At 47.1% G+C, this 18,231-nt stretch overlaps 1 protein-coding gene and 1 non-coding gene across 5 annotated transcripts in view; one reads left to right on the top strand and one right to left on the bottom strand.

The window, feature by feature from the left end:
• The window catches only part of NPAS2 (neuronal PAS domain protein 2), a 207,781-nt gene that overhangs the window by 123,397 nt on the left and 66,153 nt on the right, over window positions 1–18,231 (bottom strand). For 3 of the 4 annotated variants that reach the window (XM_025260716.3, XM_044925671.2, XM_044925672.2), the window contains exon 2: window positions 121–174. In XM_025260716.3, the coding sequence (XP_025116501.2) occupies window positions 121–152 (32 nt within the window). In that variant the 5' untranslated portion in view covers window positions 153–174. Of the gene's footprint in view, window positions 1–120; window positions 175–11,041; window positions 11,183–18,231 lie in introns of those variants that run through there. The other variant, XM_044925670.2, reaches the window with a different exon arrangement.
• On the top strand, window positions 13,722–13,801 carry LOC112578260. The gene has a single exon (XR_003102558.1). It is a non-coding gene; the product is annotated as a Z6 small nucleolar RNA (small nucleolar RNA).

Genomic DNA, 18,231 nt, shown 5'->3' with positions numbered 1-18,231 from the left:
TGGGGTGGCTGGTATGAATTCTGGGGGCAGAGCATGCAGTATTTCATGGAGCGTGTGTTTTCCATCTCTGACTGCCTTTCTCTGCAGAGTGAGAACAAGCAAGGTTTAAATGTCTCTTACCTCTTTGCTCTGTCTTTCTCATCCTCATCCATTAGATTGTCTCTGCAGTTTTTCCTGCAAAAAAAAAAAAAACAAAAAAACAGATGATGACTGTCTGATTCTCAACCTTTCTCACAGGTCTTTCTGGTTGCCATCATTATTGTTGTTTTTGTTTAGTCCCTAAGTCGTGTCTGACTCTGCTACCCCATGGAATATAGCCTGCCAGGCTCCTTTGTCCATGGGATTCTCCAGGCAAGAATGCTGGAGTGGGTTGCCATTTCCTTCTCCAGGGGATCTTTCCCACCCAGGGATCCATCCCAGGTCTCCTGCACTGGCAGGCGGATTCTTTACTACTAAGCATCATTTTGGGCTGATCTGTTAAACCACATGAGAAGCCATAGCTTCTCAAACTTTCTGGTTCCAGCAACCATTTGCATGCTCAAAAATGACTGAGGACTCTGAAGAGCTCTTGTGTATGTGGGTGAAAACTGAGAAATCTTAAAGATACAAGCATGCTGTCCATTAGGCATCAGAGAGATGTAGCTGACAGACGTTAAGGAATTTCTGGAAAAGTCCACCAGAGGGACTTCCCTGGTGGCCCAGTGATTAAGACTTCGCCTTCCAATGCGGGGGGCACAGGTTCCATCCCTTGTCAAGGAACTAGATCCCACAAGCCTTGCAGCCAAAAAGCCAAAACATAAAACAGAAGCAATATTGTAACAAATTCTATAAAGACTTTAAAAATGGTCCATGTCAAAACAAACAAAAATAATAAAAAGAAAAGTCCACTGCATACTCACATGAGTAAATAGGCAGATGATAGGCCAACATTACAAAAATCGTTTTGACCTCATGGAACCCCCTAGTTCCCTAGATCACACATTGGGAACTGCTTTCTGGACCTAGCTCAAAGCAGCATCTGTTTATTTCAAGCCTTAAACCTGAAAGCTTCCCAAGACATTCTAAAGGAGAGCATTTATTTCTCTGTTCCTTCAATATACAAACTCCTCTTAGGCAGCCTGGAGGAATTGGGGCCCCAAATGAGTATAATTACTGTCCTTTTGAGTATAATTGCTTTACAATGTTTTCTTAGTTCCTGCTATACAGCAAAGTGAATCAGCCATACATATACCTACATCCCCTCCTTTTGGGGGTTTATTTCCCAAGTACGTCGCTATAGAGCATCGAGTAGAGTTCCCTGTGCTGTACAGTAGGTCCTCACTTTATACACAGTATCAATAATGTATATGTGTCAATTCCAACCTCTCAATTCATCCAAGCCACCCCTTCCGCCTTGGGGTCCACATGTTTGACCCCTACGTCTGTGTATCTATTTCTGCTTTGCAAATAGGTTCATCTGCACCATTTTACTAAATTCCACATCATATGCATTCATATATGACATTTGTTTTACTCTTTCTGACTTAATTCACTCGGTATGACAGTGCTGTGAAAGCATTTCCTTTGAGGTCAGGAACGAGACAAGGATGTCTACTCTCTCCACTGTTCTTCAACATAGTGTTGGAAGTCCTAGCCTTGGCAGAGAAGAAAAAGAAATAAAAGGAATCCAAATTGAAAAAGAAGAAATAAAACTGTCAATGTTTGCAGATGACATGATGCTATACATAGAAAATCCTAAAGATGCCACTGGAAAACTTCTGGTGCTAATCAATGAATTTGGTAAAGTTGCAGGATATAAAATTAATACACAGAAATCTCTTGCATTCCTATACACTAACAATGAAAGATCAGAAAGAGAAATTAAGGAAATAATTCCATTTATCACTGCAATAAAAAGAACAAAATAGCTAGGAATAAATCTATCTAAGGAGGCAAAAGACCTGTACTCAGAAAACTGTAAGATACTGATGCTGTCTTCTATTTTTTTTTTTTTTTTTTTTAAGGCACACAGATGTGAAAAGTAACAATCCAGGAACATTCTCGCAGCCCCAAATCATCAGAGATGGCCTTACCATCTGGGCCTTCACTTTCCCAGGCCACTCACTAGAAGCCTCTCAGGCTCTGACCAGGTGTCCTCTTCTCCACACAAGCCTGTGATCCTTGGAGCCACATTCCTGATTCCCTTTCCTTCACATGCCCCCCAGGGTCCCTTCTATCGCGGGGGCTCCCCCTCCAGCCAGCCCTCCATGCAGAAAGACTATCAGGATGTCCTGAGGCCAGAGTTAGGTGAACTGGAGCAGGAACACGAGGCAAAGTGTGATGGAGACACGGGCGGGGACCACGTGGAAATGAGTCACCGAGGTCCATGTGCTTCTCGTCTCCAAGCAGAGGGTCTGACGTCAGGACTCCAGAATCGACACTTTGAAAATGCACTAATGTTTACTCTTGAAATTCCAAGTTCTAGATCACAATATTTTAAATGAAAATAACTCATTTCATGAAAAAGACAGTATGAAGTTTTTTTAACAATGAAGTTATTTACATGCTACTTCCTCTAATCCAATATCATGTCTGTAAGCCCAGATCCCTTTATTTTTCAATTGGAAGATACTTGCTTTACAGTGTTGTGTTGGTTTCTGCTGTACAACAATGTGTACAGCTATAAGTATACATATACCAGCTATGTTGGAAAAAAAAAAAACCTATTAGTTGCTCAGTTGTGTCTGACTCTTTTTGACCCCATGGACCATAGCCTGCCAGGCTCCTCCATCCATGGGATTCTCCAGACAAGAATACTGGAGTGGGTTGCCATTCCCTTCTCCAGGGGATCATCCCGACATAGGGATCAAACCTGAGTCTTTATCAGCTATACGTATGCATATGTGCCCTCCTTCTTGACCCTCCCTCTGCTCCCCCCGACCCCGGCCCCGATCCTGCCCCTCTATATTGCCAGAGCACTGAGCTGGGCTCTCTGTGTTAAACAGTAGCTTCCCACTTGCTGTGACAAGAACATTAAAAGAAAGAATGATTAAGAAGCCAAGCTTGTTCATGAACACGGCTATAAAAATTCTAAACCAAACATGAGCAAATCCAATAGGAACATGTATAAAAATGATAACCTTAGATAACAATTCTTCACGGGAACAGATGAATCTTTGCTCTGAGATAATTTCGTTGTGTGTGTTCATCTGCTGTGAGCCCAGACACCAATCTGAGCCAAAGAGGAAAAGGAATTGTGCAGCCACAGCCCTGTTTACGCACAAGACCGGTTCAGCAGGCATATTTCAGTGATAGATTTGTGAGACACGCCATTCGGCAGTTGAGGCTTGTATCATAATTAAAGTGGGCTTAGCACATCTGCAAACAGGCATCTGCTTAATGTTTCCCATATGGAATCTGTTCAACGCTTTAAGACATGGAAAATGCGGTCCATTCATTTAATGATGTGCTACCCAGGTCTGCGCTCCGAGGAAAGGGGTGGCTGTCTGTGTGCCGGGGCTGTGAGTTAGGCTCCAGCCACAGGGAAAGGGTAAAAGTCTTGCCCTTTCCCAGCTGCCCCTGACAGAGCACATTCACAGGAGGATGTGGGCTTCAGTCTGCTTTGCTGAGGGTCTGAAATCCTGATTGGACAACTGAGGTTGCTTCGTCACACACAAAACTTCTACAAATGACTAGTCTATGGAGTCACAAAGAGTCGGACACGACTGAGCAACTAATCACACACACTTCTTTGGGGCCTTCATGTAGGTGGGATTATACAGGATTTGTCCTTTGGCAATGGGTTTATTTCATTCAGCATAACACTCTCCAGGCCCATCGTGTCTTGGCGTGTGTCAGAATCTCCTTCCTTTATAAGACTGAATCATATTCCACTGTATGCATAGACCACCTTCCGTTTACCCATCCTCTGTCCAGGGACACTGGGTTGCTTCCCCTGTTGAATATTGTGAGAAACATGTGGATCCCTCCCCTCTTGTATTTGAGTCACTCTTTCACTCCATGATGTGGAGGAGCCAGAGAAGCCCAAAGCGCACAGGGAAGAGGGCAAGGGGAAGAAGACAAGCCCCATGAGATCAGGTTAAAGGAACAACCGAGAAGTTAAAGGGGTGACAGCTACATTTCTCAGCTGTATAAAGAGTTTCCAACTTCGTTCTTCTTTTTCAAGATTCCTAGTTATTTTAGCTCTTTGCATTTCCATGGAAGTTTCAGAATCGACACTGTCAATTTCTATAAAAAATGGCTGTGATGCTTATTGGGACTGTGTTGACTAAAGATCAGTTTGGAAAAACTGATCTGTAGCAATGCTGAGGTTCATGCACGGAGCATCTCTCTGTGCAGACGCACCGAAGTGTTTTTACCGAAGCATGAAGATGACACCCACGTGCGATGTTCTACGATTCAATAGATACTCCCTGGGAGTCCTGGCTCCCATGGCACTTAGGTGGTGGGGGGCAGGTAGGGTAGAGGGGGCAAGCCACAAGCACATCAAGTGAGTGAACAGAGGGCCTGTTGCTGCTCGTTTAAGCCAAGGGCAGCATGATGGGTGGGGTTAGAGCGGGGAGACACCCAGGGAGACCAGCTGGAGCTGGCCTCTGCTCTGAGTGACACAGGAAGGCACTGGGGGTTTGGCTCAGACGACTGGCCTGTCTACCTACAGCTGTGACTTTTTTTTTAGATTTTTTTTCTTTTTTTTGATGAGGACAAATATTAAAAAAAATTTTTTTTTGTATTGAAGTATAGCCAATTAACAATGTTGTGATAATTTCAGATGAATAGCAAAAGGACTCAGCTGTGTGTATCCATTCTCCCCCATGTGAAGAGCTGACTCACTGGAAAAGACCCTAATACTGGAGAAGATTGAGGGCAGGAGGAGAAGGAGGTGACAGAGGACGAGATGGATGGATGGCATCACTGACTCAATGGATAAGAGTTTGAGAAAATCCAGGAGATAGTGAAAGACAGGGAAGCCTGGCAGGCTGCAGGCCATGAGGCCACCAAGAGTCGGACACGACTGAGAGTCTGAACAACAAGATTCTCCCCCAAACTCCCCTCCCATCCAGGCTGTGATGAGGACCATTTTTAACGTCTTTACTGAATTTGTTACACCACTGCTTCTGTTGTATATTCTGTCTTCAAGGCATGTGAGATCTTGCACCCCAACCAGGTATCAAACCCACCCCGCTTACATTGGAAGGCAAAGTCTTAATCTCTGGGCCACCACGCAAGTCCCCAGCTGTGGCTCTTAAAGAGCTTAATTATGTTGGCAGGTATGAAAGTGCCAGCACAAGCCTGGTCCACAGCAGACACTCAATGTCTGGTTCCCCACTTGGATGGCAAGGACTTGGTACAAAGTCCTTTACCCATTACCCAGGCCACGATGCCCAGCCCAGCTCCTTAGCCACATCAGGTGCTCGAGACATCCATGAGGAATGAAGGGGGGTGGGGAGGCACGGGGGAGGAGAGGAAGGACACCGCCAGGACCAAACCCTGTCTGAATTCTCAATACCGACTATACTAACTCACACAAGCCCCTCAGTGATCACGGTTAACCCAGGCACTTACAAGGTATGTCTGAAGGTACAAGCTATTGACAAAAGAGAAAATTCGCTTTAACCAGCACCTTCAAGAGAAACCAATGGCTCCCTTACCAACCCTCGACCACCACCAGCTTCTGGAAAGCCCTCGTCTCATCTCCATGCAGCTCTAAGGGTGGAATGGGCCACAGTCTCCACTCCTAAAGGAATCAGGAAGGCCGAGCTGCCCAGGGACCCTGGCTCTGGGGACAGAGCCTGCCCTGGGATGTGTATCCTTGAGTTGACCCATCACCTGCTAAGAATGTGTGGGCCTCTGACCACAGAGTCAGACCAACTTCAATTTTAGTTCAGACTCACTTGTTCCATGACCTTAAGCAAACCTCTGCAACTTCATGAGCCTGCTTCCCTCATTCTAATGGGAGGCCACCCGGTAGAAAACGTGTGAGACATAAAGGAGAGATGCCCGTGAACAAGGAGGGCCAGTGTGTTCCCCACAGCACAGAAGCATCAGGCGAGTCCTGTTCACCCACATCTGCCCCAGGTGATCACCCTGACCTCTATATTCCTGAGCCCCCCTCCAGCTCACCTTTCTCCTTGTCTGCCTTAATGAACACACTGCCCAATGAGAAGACCACCATAGAGTGAAGGGGGTCAAACCAACCTCAGGTTTCAGAGGGGGGCGCCCTTATCAGGGAAGGAAGTGCCATGGTGGGGGAAGGAAGCTTTTCCAGCCAGAGAACCAGACAGGAGCCCCCATCCCACCCCACCCCTCTCCAGAGACCACCTGTGGCTGCCAGCAAGCAGGGCTGTGGAGTCCCTGACTCATTTGTCCCTAGCACAAAGAGATCATCACAGTATCATCCATGACAATGAGTTAGCAGGCCAGCTGTAGAAACTGGTACTCAAGCCTGTCATAGGTCTTTGGGCAGAGCGGGGTTACCGTGCCTGCCCACTAGTCAGCGTCAAAACCTCTCTGTGTGTACTCATGGAAAACAGACAGACAGACACATACACAGCGGTGCTGCCTGAAGCATCCAGTGGGAATTCAATAGAACCTTAGGTCCTTCTGAGGAAGAGAGGGGAAGAGAGAGTGAAAGAAACACGGGCAGACATGACCGAGGATGCCCTCGATGAATATCTAGTGACTTTAACTGAACAGAACAACACAAATGAGGTCTGCAGATGACATTGCCATCACCTAGGTGAAATCTCTGCCTCCCAAGGCTTCATTCTCACTAACCCCTACTGCACCGGGGATCACAACTCTGGCCTTTGAACAGGGACCGGCAAGCGGCAGTGCTGCTTTCTCACGCCCCACCTGCCCTAGTCCCACGTGGGTCAGCGGGGAGGTGGGATTAATGCATCACACAGGGGACTGGGCCCCCCTGGGGACTGGCAGCTCACTCCCAGGGCTCCAAGAAGGCTGTGAACATCCTACACGGTAAGGTACGTCGTTCCCCTGAAGCAAGGGTTTCCTGTAAAGAGCCACCTGCTGAGTATTTTAAATGCCAGGCTTCCCTGATGGCTCAGATGGTAAAGAGAATCTGCGGGCTATGTGGGGGACCTGGGTTCCGTCCCTGGGTCAGGAAGATCCCCTGGAGAAGGGAATGATGACCCACTCCAGCACTCTTGCCTGGAGAATTCCATGGACAGAGGAGGCTGGCGGGCTACAGTCCATGGGGTCACAAAGAGTCGGACACGACTGAGTGACTTGACACTTTCACTTTTCATCCAATCTCTGCCGTATCATAGTGTGAATGTGCAAGGCTGTGTCAGTGAGCAGGTGCAGCTGTGTCCCAATAAAACTATTTGTAACAAGCTGGGAATGAGACAGAATTCCTAGAATCAGTGCTCAGACTTTCTCTTCAGTATCTTTTTAATTCTGAACTCTTTGTACAGCCAGCCTGGAGAGGCCCAGTGGGTCATTCTGCATCATGGTGAATTCCCCCTGAAATGGCTACCCTAAGCTTATTGCATTGCAAGGCCCATGTTTTTTTTAAAACTAAAATCATGATGTTTTCAAATTGTTGGAGAAATGGTTTGAATTACAGGCCCCGAGGTAGCTGGAAAATCTGAATATTCCTCCTCACTGTACCAACCAAACTTGGTGGCTTTCGGTTATTAAAAATAAAAAATACTGCAGGCTCACTTTGTTATACAACAGAAACTAATACAACACTAGAAAGCAATTATACTCCAATAATAAAATAAAATTTTTTAAAAAAGAAAAACTACTGCGAACAACAGCAAGTGGAAACCCAAAGATATCTTCCCGGTTGGCTGGGGCTTATTTGTTGTCAACAGCATGCGCGCCTTCTGCCTTCTCAGCCAGTGCCTGGCAAGAAGACCTTGTGTCGTCTTGGATTAACATCTGCATCTTCCATGTGGGAGCTCAGCAATGATTTTTCCTCATTATATTTAAGAAATAAAAAGGCTCTGAAAAACGGTCGTTGATAAACTGCGGTGCGGACTTGTCTTCCTTTGTCCTTTGGTGGAGGCTAGGAAATAATTTCTACATTTTAATTCTTCCTCTCCAGGCCATGTTGTTTTGGTTGCAATGATTCATTCACTGGGGGAAAAAATAGTTCTTATAAAGGAAATGGATGGTGCCAGCCTAGAGCCACCCACTCTTGCAACCCCAATTCTTGTCAAGCGGGGCCATTCTCAGCACCATCCCTCGCATTCTGCGACTTGGGAAAGTTGAAGTGGATGGGTCTACCCTTCACCAAAGCTCTCCCCACCCCTCCTGGCCAGCTGGTTGGGGCCTCACAGAGCTGGACTCCTAGGAAAAACCAAGGAAAGCCCCCCACTCAGTGAGGACCCGTGACCCTGTGACCCCCCCCGCCCCAAGCCTCTCTAAGGTCAAGGCTGAGGATTTATCTGCCTGTTAAAATCATGATGCTCCCTTCATGTTTTCCTTTTTCCAAGGGTCTGATGATTCATTATTCAGGGCAACAGTGACATAAACAATGAAGGAATGGAAGGGGAAAGTTAGAAACTTTGTCATTCAGCAAATGTGCAATGACATCGTTCAGTTAGCAAAGACTTTCCAAAAGAGAAAGCACAGCTAAACCTGGATCAAAGGTCATCCTAACATGACATGTGATTCTTGCAACCTTTGGGGACATCACTGACAATTCCTTTTAGGAGCTCCTTTCTAAAGAGTTCAGACTGCACAGCGTAAACCAGACTTCATGAGAGAATCTCATGGGTGACAGTGTGTGGTCAGGATGTGGACCACAGATGCCTATAAGAATCACCACGAGGGGAAAGGAGATTTGTGAGTCATGCTCGGAACTAAGTCAGTGAAAGCCTCTGTCGGGAGCTGCCACAGACAAACGGAAATGAATTCACAAACCGCTGCTGCAGCCCTGCACCCCCGTCCACCAGACAGTTGGTCCTCACGCTCCCTCGCGCCTGGAAGCGCTCAGCCTAACAGGCTCAAGTTTGCCAAGAGAGCCCAAGAAAAAGATGTCCTGAAATGAGAAGTCAAATTTGCTTTGAACGCCCAGGCTGTGGAGTTTGTGGTTTGATATTAGGACTTCAAATAAATAATGTTTAATAAAGGTACAGGATGCTTCTGTAACTGTTGCTGTTGTTCAGCTGCTCAGTCGTGTCTGACTCTTTGCAACCCCATGGACTGCAGCACGCCAGGCTTCCCTGTCCTTCACTATCTCCTGGAGCTTGCTCAAACTCATGTCCATTGAGTCGGTGATGCCGTCCAACCATCTCATCCTCTGTCATCCCCTTCTCCTCCTGCCCTCAAACTTTCCCAGCATCAGGGTCTTTTCCAATGAGTCAGCTCTGCATCAGGTGGCCAAAGTATTGGAGTCTCAGCATCAGTCCTTCCAATGAGGCAGGAAAAACTAGTTTGGAGCTAATGAGACCTAGGTTTGTGTGTCCTCTGGCCTCTGTCCTTCACTCAGCACTGTGGTCCAGACGGAACCTGGGAGTGATGACCTCATCTGTAAATGGAGGATGAGCCCTCACTGTCCTCCTAAGAACACATCAGGACGGCTCATCTGCATTTAGCAGAGAGCGGGCTGGGTGAGAAAGGTGAACTGCCCCCTTGCTAAGGCACAGTGAGCCATAGTGACCTTGGGATGAGGCCAGCGTCTTTAGAGCTGCAGGTAACTTACCGGCTGCTGCACACCTGGTTGGCACCGAGTAGCCTTATTGTGCATCGTCTTCCCTTTTCTCTCATCATTGCAATTATCTCATTTTTTTACAGTTTAAACAGAGAGCACTGCCCTCCCTGGAGAAGGCAATGGTACCCGACTCCAGTACTTTTGCCTGGCAAATCCCATGGATGGAGAAGCCTGGAAGGCTGCAGTCCATGGGGTCACTGAGGGTCGGACACGACTGAGCAACTTCACTTTCACTTTTCACTTTCATGCATTGGAGAAGGAAACGGCAACCCACTCCAGTGTTCTTGCCTGGAGAATCCCAGGGACGGGGGAGCCTGGTGGGCTGCCATCTATGGGGTCGCACAGAGTCGGACACGATTGAAGTGACTTAGCAGCAGCAGCAGCAACTGCCCTCCTGGCAAAGGCAGGGTGCTCCAGCCCACCACCTCTTCTCCGAGCCCAGGGGCCCCACAGAACACTCCCCTGACACTCCCAACTCTACCGTAACTTACTGTGTTCCTTTCACAGGTACCCCATGAAGTTAGACCATCCCACGCTCCCTCTGTCAGTTCCCGATGTACAACTCAGCTCAGCCCAGTTCCCCAGGGGAAGCAGGTGCTGCCTGGGGTGGGGTTTTCCCCTAAGATGGGGGAATGAAGGTCCATCCACACCACCTGGACACCTCTCCCCACCTGATGTGAGAGCCTGGGTTGATCTGGTGCTCATGGTTGGGAAACTGGTCATGGTGACTGATGCTCAGACCTGTCTGCGCTAAAAATAAAAAACAAACAAAAAAAACAGGTGGATGCCTTGAGCTCGGCGGTGTGTCTGCTGTGGGTCATGCTGCTCCTGACATGTTGTCCCCAGGGCTCTGGTCCCACTCAGCAGGGAGCAGCCTCTGATGAGGGAGGTGGTACCACCCTCCAGTGAGCAGCTGGGCTCGTGAGACGAAGGACCCATCACAGGAAGGCCCTGTGGCCACGGTCATGTTTTAGAATGCGCCACAGTTTGGTTAAAGGACAGTTTACAACAGGAACCATGTTGTCCCCTCTTGTGCCGGATGCTGCCCTCCAAATGTCCCCACGGCAAAGCACAGCAATGCCCGGAGTCTCCCTAGGGCTCCCCAGCAACATTGTGTACCCTGTCTCTCCAACCCTGGCCACCGCTGTGAAATGTACGCCAGGGTTTGCAGGACAGGTGGGTCGCAGGTAGCCCCTAAATGTCCCAGAAGCTGGCATTTCTCCTTAACACTCACAGATCCTTTGCACAAAGTCTAAAGAAAGGCCTGCCCTCTGGACATGAAGGGAAGATGAGGTCCAGAACAGAAGCAAACAGTACATCAGGCAGGAAACCCCCAGCAAACCACCTCTCTTCCCTCACCTCAGAGCGGGGACTTGAAGAATCTCTGCTGAGAAGACGCTGCCGTGGGCAGGACAGCCACGGGCTGAGACCCAGTCCTGTTCACCAAGCAAGCAGAACACTGGCAGGTCCAGAAACGTCTGGTTTTCACATGTTTAACAGTCAACCCGAAAGGATTGGAAAGGTCCAGTTTTATACCTTTGGGTTTTCACGGTGTAAGTTAATGGTAAGCTAGAGGACCTCCATCCTTACTCACATCCATCCCTGGACAGCAATCTCCGGACGTGACACCAAGTGATGCACAATTCACCCACCAGCCCAACACCCCTCCTACCTGAGCTCTGAAGCCCAACATGGAGGCGTCAGGGTGTTAGGGTGTCAGGGTGAAGGCAAGACATGACCCCTCCTCAGGACACTCAGCCAGGGCTCTGGGATGAGAAAGCACAGGCCCAGAATATTTTGGGAGGCATATTAAAAGATACTTGCTCCTTGGAAGAAAAGCTATGACAAACCATGGACAGCATATTAAAAAGCAGAGACATCACTTTGCTGACAAAGGTCCATCTAGTCAAAGCTATGGTTTTTCCAGTGGTCATGTACAGATGTGAGAGGTGGACCATAAAGAGTGCTGAGCACCAAAGAATTGATGCTTTCAAAGTGTGGTGCCAGAGAAGACTCTTGAGAGTCTCTTGGACAGCAAGGAGATCAAACCAGTCAATCCTAAAGTCAAACCAGTCAATCCTGAATATTCATTGGAAGGACTGATGCTGAAGCTGAAGCTCCAATACTTTGGCCACCTAATGTGAAGAGCTGACTCATTGGAGTAGACCCTGGTGCTGGGAAAGGTTGAAGGCAAAAGGAAAAGGGGGTGACAGAGGATGAGATGGTTGGATGGCATCGTCAACACAAGGGACATGAATTTGAGCAAACTCCAGGAGCGAAGGACAGGCAAGCCTGAAGTACTACAGTTCATGGGGTTGCAAAGAGTTGGACATGACTGAACAACATGTGCTGGGTACCTGATACATGAGTTAGTGACATAAACCCCAGGTAAAGCTAAGCTTCTGGTTTTCCCATGTCCGCTTATTCGATCATGACGATTTCATTCTACTTTTCTTCCCTGGATGACCCTAAGAGATACCATCCTGTGCCCACAAGCAGCAATGCAGGGACATGCAGCTAAGAATAAAATTATGACAGGCCATCATTAAAAAGTCTACAAGTAACAAATGCTGGAGAGGGCGCCGAGAAAAGGGAACCCTCCTACACGGTTGGTGGGAATGTAAATTCACGCAGCCACTCTGGAAAACAGCATGGAGGTTCCTGAAAACACTAAAAATAGAGCTACCATATGATCCAGCAATCCCACTCCTAGGCATATATCCAGAGAAAATGATAATTCAAAGAGATACATGCCTCCCTATGTTCACTGCTGCACTATTTACAGTTGCCAAAGCATGGAAATAACCTAAATGTCCATTAACAGATGAATGGATAAAGAAGATGTGATACATATATATATATATATATATATATGTATAAACACACAATGGAATATGTGAGTCATCAACAAGAATGAAATAATGCCATCTGCAGCAACATGGATGCACCTAGAGATTAACGTGCTAAGTGAAGACAGAAAGAGACAGGCAAATATCATATGATATCACCTACACCCGGAATCTAAAATATGGCACAGGCGAACTCACCCGCAAAACAGAAACGGGGTCAGACATAGAGAAGAGACTTGTGGTTGCCAGAGGGGGAGAGGGAGGGCTGGACCGGGAGGTTGGGATTAGCAGACACGAACTATGACATAAGAACAAGGTCCTTCTGTACTGTACAGCACGGAGAACTCTACTCAGTATCCTGTGATAAACCATAATGGAAAATGTGAACAAGAATGTCTATATATGTATACCTGAATTACTTCATTGTACAGCAGGTGTTAAACACATCATAAATCAACTCTACTGCAATAAAATACAACTTGAAAGTGAAACTTTTAGTGGCTCAGTCATGTCAAACTCTCTGAGACCCCATGGACTGCAGCCTGCCCGGCTCCTCTGTCCATGGGATTCTCCAGAGCTGGGCAGCCCTGTGTTTGGGTGCTGGCCCTAGGTCACCTCAGGCCTCAGGTCCTAACTCTTTAGACTAATGGAAAACGGGACAACCAGATTAAATCACGTTCCTCCAAAGATTGCCATCTGTACGACTCAGAAAGCTCCTTGCTCCGCCTGGCTCCTCTGGACAGTGCTAAACAGGCTTAGCCTTCTGTAGGCAAACAGGAAAAGTAGGTCAGCTCAGCAACACGGTTCTTGACCAGTGACGAACCAGTGGCACGAAGGCAGGGCAGCAGTGAGAGAGGGGCAGCGCCTCCCCAGCCCTCCTCCACCCAGGCCATCCCCTCCCGTGGAGGCTCTGGGCACCGCCCAGGGGGCTCAGACAGCCGTCGGGAACAGAGACCCAGGGAGTGAGGAAAACTCAAAGGAAGTGTAGAGAAAGTGGTTCTTGAAAAAAACCAAACTGCAGGAATAGCAACCCACTCCAGTGTTCTTGCCTGGAGAATCCCAGGGACGGGGAGCCTGGTGGGCTGCCGCCTCTGGGGTCGCACAGAGTCGGACACGACTGAAGTGACTTAGCAGCAGCAGCAGGAAGAGAACAGTGTATACTCTGACTTCCCTGCCTTCAAAGACAAAACCGTGGTGGAATAAGCTGCTTCTCTCACAGCTCTGAAGCCTGGGTGGAGGCTTCAGGGTGTCAGGGAAAAGGCAAGACACGACCTCTCCTCAGGACGCTCAGCTGGGTCTCAGGGTAAGAGAGAACAGTCCCAGAACATCTTTTGGGAGGCATTGTGCTGGGGACCTGGTACGTCATGGAAAGTTCAGGTGAAGCACAAACCACTTACTTCTAAAGGAAACCAACCCTGAACAGTCACTGGAAGGACTGATGCTGAAGCCCCAATACTTTGGCCACCTGAAGTGAAGAGCTGACTCATTGGAAAAGACCATGATGCTGGGAAAGATTGAGGGCAGGAGGAGAAGGGGACGACAGAGGATGAGATGGTTGGATGGCATCACCAACTCCATGGTCATGAGTCTGAGCAAACGCTAGGAGGTGGTGAAGGACAGGAGAACCTGGTGTGCTGCAGTCCACGGGGTCACAAAGAGTCAGACACAACTGAGCGACTGAACAACAACAAAAGCTCCGCTTCTCATTTTCCGATCGTGACTGTCTCATCCTATGCGTTTCCCCTGGATGGCCCTAACAGACACCACCCTGCACCCTGATAAATTGTGCCCTTTTGACAACGCACACGAACGCTGCAAGCCATCCATGGAAGAGGCTCCCTCCACCCTTCACTGCTGGTAACCACTGGGCACTCACTAGGGGTAAGGCTGGACTTGAGTCAGCGGTGCCAAGACCAGCGGGCCCCGAATCCCAGGCCGGAGGGCAGGCCCCGCAGTGTCCCTACGATGCCTGTGTTCAGTGAGGCTGCAGCCGCACAGATGGAAAGCCCACCCCTTTGGCCTCTCGGACTCAGAAGTTGGATGAAGCATCCGACAATGGGAGGGAGGCTCCCCCGAGGCCTGGGTGATCTAACCAACTTCCAGGTCCTGGTGTCTGAAGTCTCAGCACAAACCTGGAGGCTGATGCTGGGGTCCCCGGGCAGGGGGCCAGATCCTGCTCCCCAGGGCTCCCAGGAAGGACAGGGCGCCTAGCTCACCCCAGAAAAAGCTCACTGGTGCCCCTGGAGCAGGAGCAGACCCAAGTCAGCCTGGGGCACCCCAGAAGCTTCCCAGCAGAGCAGTGGCCCTGTGGCCCATGGCGACCAGGTCTGTAAATGCAGGTATGTAAGATGCTGGGCATTGTTTCCCCCATGTTTCATTTCTGTAACAGGGGCATCAGAAGGTTTTGTCAAGAATATTTTGAGATATGTCCACATCTAAAAACCCATGACTTCGGGAATGTTCGCCCAGACTCTTTCAGCCACGACCTTTTCTGAAAAGTTTTCTCGAGAACAGGGGCCAGAGCATCACTGGGCCTCGACACAGTCCCTCCTCCTCCTCCTGGCCCTCAAGTCTTTGTTCACATGCTTGTTCAGCACACATGCTGTGCCCTGGCGCCCCTTCCCCGCCCACCCTCCAACCAACAGTGAAGATCTGATGCATTCAAAATGTGACTGTGCTTTAACTCGCCAAGCGACCACAGGTAAGTCACTGAGCCTCTCTCTGCTCCAGCTCTCACCTTCACAGGGCAGCTGAGATTTAAGGACACAATAGCTGTCAAACACCTAGATGGGGAGCTTCGGAGTAAAAGGTCAAGGCAGGTTAGCTCAGATGGGTGGGATTATTAGAGCAATCCAGGAAGCCTTCAAAAGGTGCTGGCCCTTATCTCAGTAACAGATGCTAACCACGGACGTCAATTAGCTTCATTTTCAAATTCCAAACATATTTACCAGCTCCCAGGGAACCTGCAAGGCAAGCCCTTTCAAACATCCCTTGCAATCCAAAAGGTTCCCATACAGTGATATCAGCTTGCATAGCAGTATCTTCCCCAAAGAGCAGGTGATAAACAACATTTCTGTGAACTGAATCAGACTTTACGTGTGTGAGTGGCTCTCGGCCCACCCGCTTGAGGACCACGAGTCCCGCCCTTTCTTCCGGACCCTTCTGCAAAGTAAAGCTCATCACCACCTCTTAGTCTCCTTAGCAGACTATCACACACCTGGTTTCCATGAGGCCACAACTAACAACTTCTAAACTTTGAAATCCTGGGTAAAATGGGAGAAAGTTCGGATACTTTAAAAAATTTTTTAATAATTTATTTTATATGTTTAGCCAAATTTAGCAAAGGGGAGAGTGAAATGCTCTTCAAATCAGTAGACGATGTTAGTCCAAACTACTCTTCAATGCATTTATTAATCAATTCAGCTTTATCACAAAGCATGTTCCAATTACTTGATTACTTAACTAAGCAATTCAGTATATTTACTGGTGTTATACTCTTTTTTTTGTAGAGGCACTTTTTTTTTTTTAATTTTTATTTTATATTGAAGTATGGTTGGTTTGCAACATTGTATTGGTTTCAGGTGTATGGCCAAGTGATTCAGTTATATATATACATATATATGTATAAACGTTTTCAAATTCGTTTTCCACGCTGGGGTGTTTTTCTTTCTGGCTTACTTCACTCTGTATAATAGGCTCCAGTTTCATCCACCTCATTAGAACTGCTTCAAATGTATTCTTTTTAATGGCTGAATAATACTCCATTGTGTATATGTACCACAGCTTGCTTATCCATTCATCTGCTGATGGGCATCTAGGTTGCTTCCATGTCCTGGCTATTATAAACAGTGCTGCGATGAACATTGGGGTACTCGTGTCTCTTTCCCTTCTGGTTTTCTCAGTGTGTATGCCCAGCAGTGGGATTGCTGGATCATAAGGCATGTCTATTTCCAGTTTTTTAAGGAATCTCCACACTGTTCTCCATAGTGGCTGTACTAGTTTGCATTCCCACCAACAGTGTAAGAGGGTTCCCTTTTCTCCACACCCTCTCCAGCATTTATTACTTGTAGACTTTTGGATTGCAGCCATTCTGACTGGCGTGAAATGGTACCTCATAGTGGTTTTGATTTGCATTTCTCTGATAATGAGTGATGCTGAGCATCTTTCATGTGTTTGTTAGCCATCTGTATGTCTTCTTTGGAGAAATGTCTATTTAGTTCTTTGGCCCATTTTTGATTGGGTCATTTATTTTTCTGGAGTTGAGCTGTAGGAGTTGCTTGTATATTCTCGAGATTAGTTGTTTGTCAGTTGCTTCATTTGCTATTATCTTCTCCCATTCTGAAGGTTGTCTTTTCACCTTGCTAATAGTTTCCTTTGATGTGCAGAAGCTTTTAAGGTTAATTAGGTCCCATTTGTTTATTTTTGCTTTTATTTCCAATATTCTGGGAGGTGGGTCATAGAGGATCCTGCTGTGATGTATGTCAGAGAGTGTTTTGCCTATGTTCTCCTCTAGGAGTTTTATAGTTTCTGGTCTTACGTTTAGATCTTTAATCCATTTTGAGTTTATTTTTGTGTATGGTGTTAGAAAGTGTTCTAGTTTCATTCTTTTACAAGTGGGAGGAATCAACCTACCTGACTTCTATATTCTTATCTTCACCTGGGTCATGCAGTCTTCAGGCCTTAGAATATGCTAAATTCTTGAGTCCATGAAAAAAACTATCAGATTCTTTAGAACAGAACAAAATCATTATTCCAAGGCCACACTCAGATTTGGGAATGTTACAAACATAAACAGAAATACGTTTCATTTTCACAAGCTTGTTTGAGAGAAAAGGAAACCAACCAACAAATGAAACAAAAGGAGATGGTCTAGTTTACATGAAAATATTAAAAAGCTGCCTCATTGTTTTCAGAGGGAGAAGCAGTGCATATTTATAGTAATCCCTTCCTGCTTTCTTTCAGAATGAAAGAGTCAAGATCTTAGGCCATTTTTCATTAGGTAAAATGCAGTTCATTACTGAAAAGGGGGTGGCAGAGGATGGGATGGTTAGATAGCATCACTGACTCAATGGACATGAATTTGAGCAAACTCCGAGGAAGACCTGGGTTTAGTTTCTGGGTTGGGAAGATCCTCTGGAGAAAGGAATGGCTACCCACTCCAGTATTCTTGCTCGAAGAATTCCATGGACAGAGGAGCCTGGCAGGCTACAGTCCATGGGATAGCAGAGTTGGACACGACTGAGTGACTAACACTTTTTCTTTCCAGGAGATAGAGGAGGACAGAGGAGCCTGTTGTACTGCAGTCTGTGGGGTCCCAAAAGAGTCAGGCACGACTGGGTGACTGAACAACAAATATAAGTATTCATATATACAACTATAAAAAAAATAAATCTTTCTGAACTGTTTCTTCTAGAAATATTGTCTCTTTTTTTACCTATACTCACTGAACTACTCATTCAAAATGTTTTCTTCCTTCACATGATTTCAACTGTTTACTCTGCCGTGTTCCAGAGTAGAAGTCCAGTTCATGTCTATATCAGAATGACAGGCCAGCTCACACAAGTCCAGTTCATGTCTAGGTCAGGCCAGCTCACACTGGGAGTCTGTTCCTAGCCCTGCACATGCTAACATTGTGAGGCCATGAAAAATTAACAACAACAAGGCCTTTCTCAGCTACGATTTTAACAATGTGTGGCTGTG

Source organism: Bubalus bubalis, chromosome 12 (genome assembly GCF_019923935.1).
Source record: "Bubalus bubalis isolate 160015118507 breed Murrah chromosome 12, NDDB_SH_1, whole genome shotgun sequence".
NCBI lineage: Eukaryota > Metazoa > Chordata > Mammalia > Artiodactyla > Bovidae > Bubalus > Bubalus bubalis.
Note: the sequence above shows the minus strand (reverse complement) of the source record. Positions and strands in the feature narration are given on the sequence as shown.